The following is a 12412-nucleotide window of genomic DNA, read 5'->3' as shown; positions in this document are numbered from 1 at the left end:
TTTCAGCATGTAACAATCTTCTCTGTTACTGTCTACTAGGACAACAGAATATTCCAATTGTTCCAAAATGGTTGGCAAATAGGTTCTCTTTTAAATAAAGTATCTGGTAATTGATGGATGCATTACATACTATACTTGATGTATTCCCAACAAACTCTAGCTAATCTAACCTCTGGTAACTCGGCAAACACTTGAGCATGGTGTGATGCCTGAAGAGTGTCATCAAGGGCCTGGATAATTTTCAGTAACTTTTGTAGTGGTGATTCTCAAAGAGGAACCCCATTGGGCCCCTGGGGATCTGAGAGATCTTTTCAGGGTATCCATGGTGTCAAAACTATGTTCATAATACCAACTGATGCTATTTGCCTTTTTCAGTGTTGACATGCACACTGATAGTCAGCAAAAGCAATGGTGGGTAAAACTGCTGACCCTTGTGAGGCAGAGCAGGGACAGGAGACAAACATCCTGATTCTTTCTTGCCCATGATGAAAAATGCCAAGATATAAATAGTATAGTAAGAACAGAAGGGACTCCATCTTAAGGCTAAGATTTCATTTTAAGGAGGTGAGATTCCTAACATACTCTATGGTGATTAACCAACAACCGAAAGTATCTTCAGGCAGGGCGAGTGATCCTAAATGGGATGTTCCCACTGCTTGAGGGCAACCACTATCTTGGAGAAGAACAGGACCAACTAATTCCTTGTGGTAAGTTTATCTTACAGAATATCTAGAGGATTGACCATGGGTGGAGACATAATCTCTCTCACTGGAAACAGACATCATGTCAAGTCTATGTCCGCCGGCCCTTTGCCCCATTCTTGAAACCCTTAAAAGACACAAATCCCAAGCTCTAAGTGCACCTCCTCTCTGTGGCTGCCTGCATTCCCCTTTTTTCAAGTGTGATCTCTGCCTTAAACAAAGCCTTCTCACTGCTCGACTTACTGCGTTTTGTCTGTGCTCTTCCAGTGGTGTCGTTACTTTGGTATTTCATTCAGCTTTCTAGACTTAAGCACTAGTCTTCTGTTGTTCTACTTCAGACAAGTAGGGAAGGGCTACTGAGATCTCTGATTTGGGCCTCCAAGTTCCCATTGCCAGGGTGACCTGGACAAGACTGAAGCTGTATGATCATGCTCTTTAGCAGCCTGCCCCAAAATCTCCTTTCTTTTCCTTTGAGAAGTTCTCAGAACATAATCTCACTTTATCCAATGCTCCTCAGCTGCCCCAAATCCTGGGGGTGTAGGGGCTTAGCTCTCATGCCATGCAGGTTCGAGCAGACATTGGACCCCAGGTGACCCTGGCTTCAGAAGCTGGCAAGGGATCTGCCCTATGCTGAGCAGTTCAGTGGACTTCCCTGTCCTCCCTGTTTCTCCTACTGTCTGCATGGCTATTGCACCGTTGCCATTTGCTACTACTCTCGCTTCTTACCTACACTTGTCTGACCTGGTTGAGAATTTTCTTGGTCAGAGTCAAGTACCCTCCCCAATCCAGGCTGAGGTTTCACCCAATGCACAGGGAGAGACCTCCCCAGATGCAGCTGCCCAGCAACACTTAGCCATGAAGTGAAGCAGTGTTATCATACTTCCCTAGCAGGCGTTAGGTCTTCACTTTTTTCGGGGAAGGTGGCAACAGCTGGCTATGAATGCCCATAGCTCTTCATGGTTCTGCTAACATGTGGAAGGAGAATGAGTTTTGTATGATTTTCTCCTTCACAGCCATGCACTTGTAGTTAAGATTCTTTTATTACTGATTAGGCAGTAGTATTAATCTCATTAAATCTCAACCCTTGAGCACATGCCATTTTAATAAACCATGTAATGAAATGGGAAGTATTCATACTCCTGTTGCATACTGAAGTATCAGGCAGTCTTGAAAAGCTATAATTTGAGATGCAAACTGAATTACTTGAAAGAATGACTGACAGTCAATCTATGGTTACTCAGACTAAGTTATTTGGTAAATATTTTCATGAATTGTATCCATTCAACTAAAGAAAACAATTGAAGTATTCACTGCCAATGATAAAATTCAAATGTTTGAACAAAATTTACTATTTTGGAAAACTTGGGTCCACCCCTGTGAGCTCAACAGCTTTCCAATAGTTAAAGGTTCCACTGTAGAGTGAACTGAGTCAATATTTGGAAGCTCTGTGTATCTTAGTGAACCAGTATTGTCCAAAGGACTGATGAATAGTATTTTAATTAAAAAGGCAATTACATGTATGTATCATGTCAGATATTTATCATATACTTCAACCAAAATAATACATCATTAAGAGATTAGATGCAGAAGCAGATAAGAATCTGTGTATTAAGTTAGAGAGCCATTTAATAGATTTGTAAAAACAAACCCACTCTTGCAAATTTTTGGGGGGAAAATATAACTTTTTCATTTTTATGTTTATCTATGTTAAATTGAGTGGGTTGCATTTTTTTAATTAAGGTATCATTGATGTACAATCTTATGAAGGTTTCACATGAGCAACATTGTGGTTACTACATTCACCCATATCACCAAGTTCCCCACCCACTGCAGTCACTGTCCATCAGCATAGTAAGATGCTATAGAGTCACTACTTGTCTTCTCTGTGCTATACTGCCTTCCCTGTGCCCTCCTTACATTATGTGTGCTAATCATAATACCCCTTAATCCTGTTTTCCCTCTCTTCCCGCCTGCCTTAACCACCCTCTTTCTCTTTGGTAACTGCTAGTCTCTGCTTGGAGTCTGTGAGTCTGGTTTTGTTCCTTCAGTTTTTGCTTTGTTGTTATGCTCCACAAATGAGTGAAATCATTTGGTACTTTTTCTCCACCCGGTTTATTTCACTGAGCATAATACCCTCTAGCTCCATCCATGTTGTTGCAAATGGTAGGATTTGTTTTCTTCTTATGGCTGAATAATATTCCATTGTGTATATGTACTACATCTTCTTTATCCATTCATCTACTGATGGACACTTAGGTTGCTTCCATTTCTTGGCTATTGTAAATAGTGCTGTGATAAACATAGGGGTTTATCATATGTATTTTTGAATCTGGGATCTTGTTTTCTTCGGGTAAATTCCTAGGAGTAGAATTCCTAGGTCAAATGGTGTTTCTATTTTTATATTTTTGAGTAACCTCCGTATTGCTTTCCACAATGGTTGAACTAGTTTCCATTCCCACCAGCAGTGTAGGAGGGTTCCCCTTTCTCTGCATCATCACCAGCATTTGTTGTTTCTTGTCTTTTGGATGTTGGCCATCCTAACTGGTGTGAGGTGATAGCTCATTGTGGTTTTAATCATTTCCCTGATGATTAGCAACGTGGGGCTTCTTTTCATGTGCCTGTTGGCCATCTGAATTTCTTTGGAGAAGTGTCTATTCAGATCTGCCCATTTTTTAAATCAGGTTATTTTCTTTTTGAGTGTTGAGACATGTGAGTTCTTGATATATTTTGGATGTTAACCCCTTATCAGATATGTCATTCATGAATATATTCTCCCATACTGTAGGGTACCCTTTTGTTCTGCTGATGGTGTCCTTTGCTGTACAGAAGCTTTTTAGTTTGATGTAGTTGGAATGGGTTTATTCTTATTTTAAATGAGTTAAATCAATATTTTAAGGATTTCACTTCTTTTTCCCAGTTTTACTGAGAAATAATTGATACATATCACTGCATAAATTTAAGGTATACAACATGATGGTTTGGTTTACAGAAATGATTACCACAAGAGGTTCAGCTAGCATCCATCTTCTCATACAGATATAATGAAAAGAAAAGAAAAAAGAAAAAGGAAAAAAAATTTCTCCTTGTGATGAGAACTCTTAAGATTTACTCTCTTAACAGTTTCCCTATATACCACACAGTGGTGTTAGCTACAGTCACCCTGCTGTACATTGATCTATAGTATTTATTTATCTTATAATTGGAAGTTTGTATCTTTTGACCACCTTCCTCCAGTTCTTTCCCCCTACAACTCCACCTCTGGGAACCATAAGTCTGAATTCTTTCTCTATGAGTTTAGTTTTTTTTTTTTTTGGTGGATTTCACATATAAGTGAGATCATACAGAATCTTTCTCTTACTTCTTTCACTCAGCATAGTGCCTTCAAGGTCCAACCATGTTACAAATGCCAGGAGCTCCCTGTTTTTTATGACTGAATAATATTCCACTATATATTTATATCACAACTTCTTTAGCCATTCATCCATGGATGGACACTTAGGTGGCCTCCATGTCTTGGCTGTTGTAATAACACTGCTGTGAACATGGGATACAGCCATGTTTTTGAGTTAGTGTTTTTTCTCCTTTTGGAAGTCCCAGAAGTGGGATTGCTGGATCATACAGTATTTCAATTTTTAAGTTTTTGAGGAACCTCCATATTGTTTCCCATATGGCTGTGCCAATTTACATTCCTACCACAAGGGCTCTCTTTTCTCCACATCTATGCCAGCACCTGTTACCTCTTTTCTTGTTGATCATGGCCATTCTAACAGGTGTGAGGTGATATCTCACTGTGATTTTAATTTGCATTTCCCTAATGACTACTAATGATGCACATCTTTTCATGTACCAGTTAGCCCTTTGTATAAAGAATCTTTAAAAAATTTTAATACAGTAAATATTGACAGATTTAACCTATATAAACAAAAAAACCTCTCTGGAGTCCTTACTAATTTTTAAGACTGAAAAGGGGTCCTGAAGTCAAATATTTCAAGAACTACAGTTTTACAGCACTGCGGAGAACTGACAAATTTATCCTAAGTTCACCTAAGACCTCAAGAATTCCATATGTAGAATGGATTTCTGAGGTGTAGAGTTTTCTTATTCATCTTCCTACCTTCCATAGTGCCTATATGTCAGTGTTTTATATCACGTAGATACCACTTAAGAATTTGTATTCAATAAGGAAAAAAAGGTAAATATTAGCTCATTTATTTCTTATATATATAGCTTCCATTATAAAAGCAGAATGAAAGGAATTTTTGGTTCTTGAGCTTTCTGATTATTTGGAATCTAGATAACTGTGAGCTTATTATGTTGACATTTTATGGATGGAAAAGCAAAACACAAAAAGATCCCAAGAGAAGAGCACGAGACTAGACTATATGACTGCCTAAATTTCTTCCCTCCATTATTTGGCAGAAAAAACCCCGTAACATTGAACATTTTTTATATAAAATTGACTTAAAGACAAGACTTAGAAAAAGGAACTATTCTACAAACGTTTGGCTAACATATGCCTTATATATTAAAACACAAAGCTAAATGTTTCAAGAACCATAAATATCTGGCTTGACAGGCTAATTAGTGACTCCTAATCAGCAATGACCGGGTGGCAAGACGGCATGGGCAAGGGCTCTGGAATCTGAAAGAACTAGACTGGAATTTGGTCCTCCAGTTATTACAGGTATGAACTTTAGCAAATTACTTCCTCTTCTTGAGCTTTGTTTTTCCCACCAACAGAATAAGGGAATATCTCTTACGGTGGTTAGTAACTGCTCAGTCTAGCTGCTATAGTGATAACATGAAATTATAAATGTGAATCCATCTGGCATAATGCTGATACATGCCAGGTGCTCATGAAATGCTGGGAAGGGTTCTTCATTATGTCCTGTAATACTGAAAACCTTCATGTTGCTTTTCTTTCCTGGCCTAGTTAGCCACAGATTGACTTATCCAGTCAATATTTTTTGAGGGCTTCCTATACACCAAGGAATCAAATGAAGGGCTTCCGTGTGAGATTAATTTGCTCAGCAACTTCATAAAACACACATTACTAACTTCACATTACAAGAGAGAAAGCTGAAGTTCAGAAAGGTTTATTTACTTGGTCAAGATGACAAAGCTAGTAGATACAAAGCCTGGATATTGCAGGAGCCAAACCGCCTTGTTGTAAGAGAGAAGCATGGCTGGAAGGCAGCTGCTATCACATGATGACTGTGACCATGCTCAGCAAAAGAGCCAACAAGCAGAGGAAGGAGGTGATCATTTTCTGTTTTCACTCAAATTCAGATGATGGAGGATTAACTAGATTCCTACTTCCATTCATTCAACACCATTCGTGTTATTAATATGGGAAAGAAACAAGATAAATAGAAGAGAGCCCTCAAGGAGTTTACACCCAGATCTGGGAAAAAAGGTACCACACATCAAAAAGACAATCAAAACCAAAGTTAACATGGGTGTTGATGGTGAGTCAGGGAGAAGCAAGGCCTCCCCCTCAGCGAAGGCTTTATGAACAAAATGTTTATGGATGGATGATATGTGGCTGCACAGAAGGAACAACACTGAGGCTAAGAGACATGGGCCAGTTTGAAGGTGGCTTTACTTCCAAGGGCGAATTTCCTGACTGATACGTACCCTACAAGGGCCTTACACAAGACTGAGTGCTGAGTGGCTGTTCAGTGTGGCCTGGATAATAGAGAATATTTTGTTCCTAAAACAGATGAGCTTATGGATACATTTCTTAATTTAAGAATATCTATTCAGTGACAACTGTACATTTTCCTATGCTAAGTATGAATACAGCCACCCACAGGCCTGGTGTTCTGGAGCTTACAATTTTATTAGAAAATATCCAAAATAAAAATTGTAATGATCAAGCTCAATATTTTGAGGCTTACTAAAAACAAATTAGGTATTAGTATATACCTTATTTATATATTCTCTGGTGCCCATTATTATAAACCTTCATGGGCTTAGTGTTTAATGCTTGCAAATAGGAACCTTCCACCCAGTGTGTCTCATGTTGGTCTCAAGCCCACTAATTCCTCCTGGGTTTTTTGCCTCTTTTCAGAGGCAAATAATTACTGGACTGCTCTTACTTCTTTAGTAACTTGCCATTTAGCTAAACTTAAGGACAGTCAATAGTTTTCTTTCACATTTGCATTTATCATATCATTGAATTTATCTTTGGAATAATATGAAGTCTGAATACTTACACTGTTTCTGAAGACTTGGAATTCTAGTGTTCTTAAATCTATCTTTGCCACCTTACTCAAGTTAAACCTAGAATAAAAAATGTACATATATTTCTTCATGAACAGCATCATAATTATGGGGTATAGAGTAATTATCAAGTTTGTGCTTGTTTGCAGATTACCTTTTCGGAAGATTCTTAGATAAATATTACTAGATTAACTGCCTTCAAAAAAATTGAAGTCCACAACTTACACTTAATGTTTTGTTGATTTTTTAAAAACTGAAATATTTGAAAGGTTCTACTTGTTTTCTCTTTATCATTTTTAGGAAAGGAATTCAACATTAGTTTTTCTTTGTCTTAAACTGAAAGCTTTTCTTGGTGACTGACATAATGTCACTCTCTCCAGAATCTTCTCTCAACTTTAATTACAGATCCAGAATTTCTCTAAGCCAAGTCCCTTATTATATGAGCTGCAATAAAGTTTTAAATGTGCAAAATAATAATTCAATCCCGGTATAGGAATATTTCCATGATCTAAAGCAATGCTTACCTTGACATTAACTTGTCTGCAAAGACTGAAGGGTTGGAATATAAAGCCAGAGGAATGAACTGAATATAGACAGGAACTTCTGCAGGGTTTTCTAAAGTAACCTCTTCTTCCTTAAACAAAATGACACAGTAAACCAAAGACTTCCGCAGTTAAAAGTAAGAGTAGATACTTTATAACCCTATGAAGTATTTCCAAAGACTGATGTCACTTTGAATACTTACTGAAGAGCAGTTTGTATTGGTAAGTGGAAATTTCAAGTGCCGCGGTGAGCTAAGTATGGAAGGCCAGGAGAGCTCAGCAGTGATTTTTGATAGTATATTTTTTTGAAGGTCTGTATTTACTTCAAATATAGCACTCAATCTAGAAAAAACAATTTGGAAGTCACCATCAAAAGGACATATTTGAGTTTTCTGAATATAGGAAGTTCTATTAGGCTTGGGTACAGAAGAAATAAAAACAGAAATTTTATTCTGGTTCTGAATAAACACAGGTTTATTTGCTCTCATATTCTACTATGCTTTTATTCATTTAATTTTTTATTGAAGTATAGTTGATATACAGTACTATATCAGTTTCAAATGTACATGGTGACTCAGCAGTTATCTATTATTAAATCCTCACCCCAACTAGTGTAGTTACTGTCTGTCAACATAGAAAGAGATTACAGAACCACTAACTATATTCTCTATGTTGTACTTTCATCCCTGTGACTAATTTATGTATGATTGAGATTTTGTGCCTTTTCATCCCATTCATTTTTTCACCCACGCACCACAACCCTCCTCCATGGTAACCACCAGTCACTTCTCAGTGTCATGAGTCTACTGCTATTTTGTTCATTTTATTTTGTTTTGTTTTCAGATTCCACATATAAGTGAAATCATATGGTATTTGTTTTTCTCTGCTTGGCTTATTTCACTTAGTGTAATACCTTCTAGGTCCATTCATGTTGTTGCAAATATCTACTATGCTTTTAATAGACATGTATGAAGATGTCTTTATTTTGGAACAAAGAGATGCCAAATATCACTGATTACCTGTATTGTTTTTGTACTGAATATGGAGAGGTAAAGGCAGGCATGTATAGCTAATATGATGTTATGGGGATCCTAAAGGTCTTGTACTCCTAGTGGAAAGCTGTAGACTAAAAGTAGGGAGCTAAGGATATTTTCAGTAAAACTAATGAGAAGGCAGTTCATTGCTTGGCTTATGGCTCTCTTCCGCTTGAGATAAAAAAAATAAGGCAAAATCCTGATAGGCAATGAAGATGTCAGTCAAAGAGGTAATAAAATGAGGGTTTTGTGCAGATGTTTGTAAAGTCATTAACAATACTCAGGACCTCATTTGAGTATTTCCCTACTTCTGCTTGTTTATAAGCCAGCTGTTTAACACTCAGAACACATTCCCTAAGGAAATGGTGTTATAAATGGGGGCAAATGTCCCTGGGCCCAAACACTATAGCCTATTTTAATTCCAAAACCACTGAATTATGATACTCTAATATTGGTAAGCTTATTAGTAACGTGTTCTCTGTAGCATGCACAATGCCAAGGAAACACAAAGGCAGAAGCAGGGAGAATGCCACGCTCATGGCACCACTGGGGCATGGAGGAGTCATAGGTGGAATGCTGGGCATGCAGAGAGGAAGGCAGGGGTTTTGGTGGGTGGGAGGATGACAAGGCTCCTTGGCAGCCCCATGAGTTTTCATAACTGGATGTTAAAATTTGGAGGCTGCCTATATATTATAATGTCCACTATAGAAATGTAAGGGTCAGAGTGTCTTAATGAGCGTTCACTTAGTAGGCTCATTAGAAGAAGTCTCTTTGTACTTATTTTAACCATTTTAAAGGAAAAATTTCACTCTCTTTTGCCTTAAGAATACTTTCACAGCAGACAGTTCAGATAATTGAAACTCTCAAATTTAATTATTAATGGTTTGAAAATATTACAGTACTATGAACTGGAATATTCTCATGATACTGACAAATACTTCAAATTGGTCAATTGAGAAGAACAGTTTGAAACAGTTGTCATATTATCATTATTCTATTCAAATTTTCTTCTGAAACACAAGAAAAGATCAAATTTCTATACTGCCAAGTGCTTCTGAATCCAGGTGTGGTACTGGCTTGTCATTAGCACATTTTCTACCTTCCAAGGACATATGGTAAAGCCCAACTGTACTGGGCCCCCGACCCCCCTAACAATTCAACTCTGAGAAAAGGAGGAGGCAGTTCTTTCCACAATGAGCAAAAAGACACTTGGTCTCTACCATGGGGTTAACCTAGGAAACATTTGCTTTGCTTTTAACAGAAGTCAGTAGTAGGTAAAAACTCTCTTATGCAATGTGTCTAAATAACACTGTAGTCATCCCACATAGAAATAACTTCAAATAGTTTCTTTGATTGTTCAGGAAGTGTCTAGAGCACTAGAGAAAAGTGAAAAATGGTAGTGTGTATATTTCTGAGTAATTAAAAATGGCAATTTAAGATGACTCATTAATAATTTTCTAAAGATGAGGCTTATTTTTTTAGCTACAGAGAAGTAAAATAACCTAACAAGAATAACATTTAGAAAGTAACATCAACTGAGATGTTTTAAATGTGTAAAGTTAGGTAAAATACTTCAAAAAAGCAAAACCACTAACCTATAACCTGAATTTTCATTTATTCCCATCCATCCTTTGAATAGGCTTTGATGCAAATCCCAATCAGCATCCCATGAGTCTTCCTGCATGGCTACACCAGGCTGCACTTTGGGTTCAGCTAAAACAAGGAAACATGTAATGACACACTCAGCTTTACATCTGTATCCACTTGTCAGTTTTCTTTCAGATGATACCTACAGTACCAAGAGAGAGGAATGGACTTCACAGGCAGCAGCCTTTCATTAAAGAATATTCTGGGAGGAGTGAAGGGCACAAGAGAGAACAGCAAGATAACTTACATTTTGATAAAAAAGGCAAGCCAACATAGCAATGGTCCCCACATTGCAGTCCAGCATCAAAATAAATGTTTGCAATCTATGAAGAGGCACAGGAGAAACATGAATCCCAAATCCACAGAAGGTCGCAATAACAAAATCCTAAAGGATGGGAATTCTCAGATACAACATTTTCAAACCTTTGATTTTTTTCCTGGCTCCAAGTCTTCCTTATTGCCCCGTAATCGTTTGTAGTAAAATCGAACATCTTCTGACAAAGATCGTATTTGTTGTATCTTCACCTTCTGTGAGAAGGAATTCATAATGTTTAAACTTTGATGAACTATTTTCCCCTACAGGAAGAAAACAAAACAAACACACTCATTTGTATACAGCTGGATTTTCTTAAGAACACACACTTCAGATCTGACAGACATTTCTAAGAAAGGAAAGCCCGAAAGACATCTAGAATTTTCACATGTATGTTTTTTATGGCTTTATATAGAATAACTAGCAGGATAAATCTTTGCAATCTTGTTAAAATGAAAAGTAAAAATGTTTACATTTCACATTAAAATACTGAGGATGCCAACAGAGGTACAGACACAGCTTAGAATAAAGTAAACAGTTGCTGCCAATTTGTTAAGCAAGGTTTGTTTATACCAAAGGCAGGCTGTCCTAAAAATGTCCAAATTCAGGATGAAATAATTCTAAAATCCAAAGCCAAATGAGACCCCCCCCATTCAAAAATCAGATTTATTTTCCTGCCTAATATTTGGTATCAAAAGATAGAGAAATTAAGAAAATACAGAGGCAAAAGAGCTGAATGAGGGTGAGGTGAAGACTAATGCCCATCATTTGCAGCCTAGCCAGACGGAGCACTGTGGAAAGGCATCAGAGGCAGGCATGGAGGTGTCATGCTGACAGCATAAGAGCAGGAAGCACAAGGCCTCTGCAGAGACTGGGCTTGGCCTCTAACCTGCTGCGTTTTCCTGGCAGCTACCTGGTCTTCATGTCCCTGTAATTACTACTTCTCTCGTGTCCATGACTTGTCTCTCAGGGGTGTAGTAGGGATCAAAAAAGGTAATAAAAATTACCTTTTACAATAAAATAAAATAACAAAGGTTCATTTTACAACAGTATTCAAATATTAAGTATTAAACTAGGAGTTATTTGAAATGTTGACTTGAAAGTATTGTTTATCAGTTAGCTCTAGTATTCTCCATCTGCTGAAGAGAATTTACAGAATCTGGGAATTGTTATGGACTGAATGTTTGTGTCTCCCTCAAAATTCATTATGTTGAAATTCCAACCCGCAATGCGGTGATATTGGAAGTGGGGCCTTTGGGAGGTGATTAGGTCATGAGGGTGGAGCCCTAGTGAATGGGATTAGTGTCCTTAAAAGAAGACACACAAGAGCCTGCCCACCCTCTCTGCCTTTTTGGCTCTGTGAGGATACAGAGAGAAGAGGGCCATTAACAAAACTAGGAAGAGTGTCTTCACCATACTCTGGATCTTGGACTTCCAGCCTCCAGAACTATGAGAAATAATTGTTGTTTTAACCACCCAAACCATAAAAATTTGTAATAGTAGCCTAAGACAGTAATATCAAATTAATTTATAATTCTAAGCAAATATCTGGTCCTATAAGCCATCTGAAGATATGTGAAAGCTTAATTTGAAGTTGTTCAAAGCCACTACTTAATTTTTATACAGATACTTTCTCATTTAGTCCATCCATAGGCCTTTTGCTGTGTCATCTACTGAATCATTCATCCCTTCTAGAATTTCTGCAGTGATCAAGGAGATCACTGATTGAAAAGGCAATTGAAAAAAGGAACAAGGTCCTTTTGGATAAGTAATGAAGTCAAGAGTTCTGTACAGTCAGTGCAAAGTGGCAAGACAAGACAAAGATTTAATTAAGACCCAAACTTAAACCCTGAAACTACTAATTCAAAATTTCTATTTTTAACAAGCTAAATTTTGAATTTTGGTTTAAATGTACATAGCATTAAGATTTTACAATGTACTGTTTCTCTT

General features: G+C 37.4%; 1 protein-coding gene across 3 annotated transcripts in view; it reads right to left on the bottom strand.

Moving 5' to 3' along the window:
• Nucleotides 1–12412, bottom strand: part of TMEM131 (transmembrane protein 131) — a 234962-nt gene that overhangs the window by 32710 nt on the left and 189840 nt on the right. For all 3 annotated transcript variants that reach the window (XM_073240054.1, XM_073240060.1, XM_036994615.2), the window contains exons 20-25: nt 10573–10725; nt 10397–10472; nt 10098–10215; nt 7672–7810; nt 7451–7560; nt 6920–6986 (exon numbers count right to left, since the gene is read on the bottom strand). In XM_073240054.1, the coding sequence (XP_073096155.1) occupies nt 6920–6986; nt 7451–7560; nt 7672–7810; nt 10098–10215; nt 10397–10472; nt 10573–10725 (663 nt within the window). The remainder of the gene's footprint in view (nt 1–6919; nt 6987–7450; nt 7561–7671; nt 7811–10097; nt 10216–10396; nt 10473–10572; nt 10726–12412) is intronic.

The sequence above is a fragment of the Manis javanica genome, chromosome 1 (genome assembly GCF_040802235.1).
Source record: "Manis javanica isolate MJ-LG chromosome 1, MJ_LKY, whole genome shotgun sequence".
NCBI classification, from domain to species: Eukaryota; Metazoa; Chordata; class Mammalia; order Pholidota; family Manidae; genus Manis; species Manis javanica.
The sequence above is the reverse complement of the archived record's forward strand: the minus strand, read 5'-3'. Positions and strand labels throughout refer to the sequence as shown.